Source organism: Gracilinanus agilis, chromosome 4, assembly GCF_016433145.1.
Source record: "Gracilinanus agilis isolate LMUSP501 chromosome 4, AgileGrace, whole genome shotgun sequence".
Lineage (NCBI taxonomy): Eukaryota > Metazoa > Chordata > Mammalia > Didelphimorphia > Didelphidae > Gracilinanus > Gracilinanus agilis.
In genome coordinates this window covers 10,641,271-10,641,867 of record NC_058133.1, presented here as the reverse complement: position 1 = coordinate 10,641,867, position 597 = coordinate 10,641,271, and the positions used below count along the sequence as shown (strand labels likewise).

The 597-nt window shown below is 71.7% G+C and overlaps 1 protein-coding gene across 1 annotated transcript in view; it reads right to left on the bottom strand.

The window, feature by feature from the left end:
- SLC35D1 (solute carrier family 35 member D1) overlaps positions 1-389 on the bottom strand; it is a 48,501-nt gene extending 48,112 nt beyond the window's left edge. The window contains exon 1 of the mRNA XM_044676908.1: positions 75-389. Coding sequence (XP_044532843.1) covers positions 75-280 — 206 coding nt within the window. The 5' untranslated portion in view covers positions 281-389. The remainder of the gene's footprint in view (positions 1-74) is intronic.
- Positions 390-597: the final 208 nt, after the last annotated feature.

Here is a 597-nt window from a genome sequence, read left to right as displayed (position 1 = left end):
CCCGCCGCCCGCTGCCCGCCCGCCCTCCGACCGGCCGCCCGCCGCCCCAGCAGCCTGGGCCCGCGGCAGGCTACCTGTAGCTGGTGAGCACGCTTTTGTTCACCACAACGATGAGAAAGGAGCTCACGCCGTAGAAGCCGGCGGCCAGCAGCTTCAGAAACACGGTCAGCGTCTCGGGCGACGCCGCCATCCCCAGCTCCTCCTCATCTCTGGCACCGGAGGAGCGAGCGGGGGCTTCTCCTTTAACCCGAGCATGCTGACGTCTATGAACTTCCGCCATGGCTGGGGCTGCTGCTGGGGCTGCTGCTGCTGCCGCGGGGGATGCTGCTGCCGCTGCTGCCTAGGAGACCCACGCCGCCGCAGCCGCCGCCGCAGCTGCACGTCTAGCCCTGGAGGGGAAGCAAAGGCACCTCCGCTGGGAGGCGCGCGAGACAGGGCTGGCCGGGAGGGTGGGAGCGAGGGGTGGGGCCAGAGAGGAGGAAGAGGGGAAGGAGGGGAAAGAGGAGGAAGAGGGGGCGGGGACCCACGCGCTCCCGCCCAGCCGCGCGCCCCGCCCCCGCTTCACTGGCCCTGGAAGGCCGGAGACCTGGCGGCGGA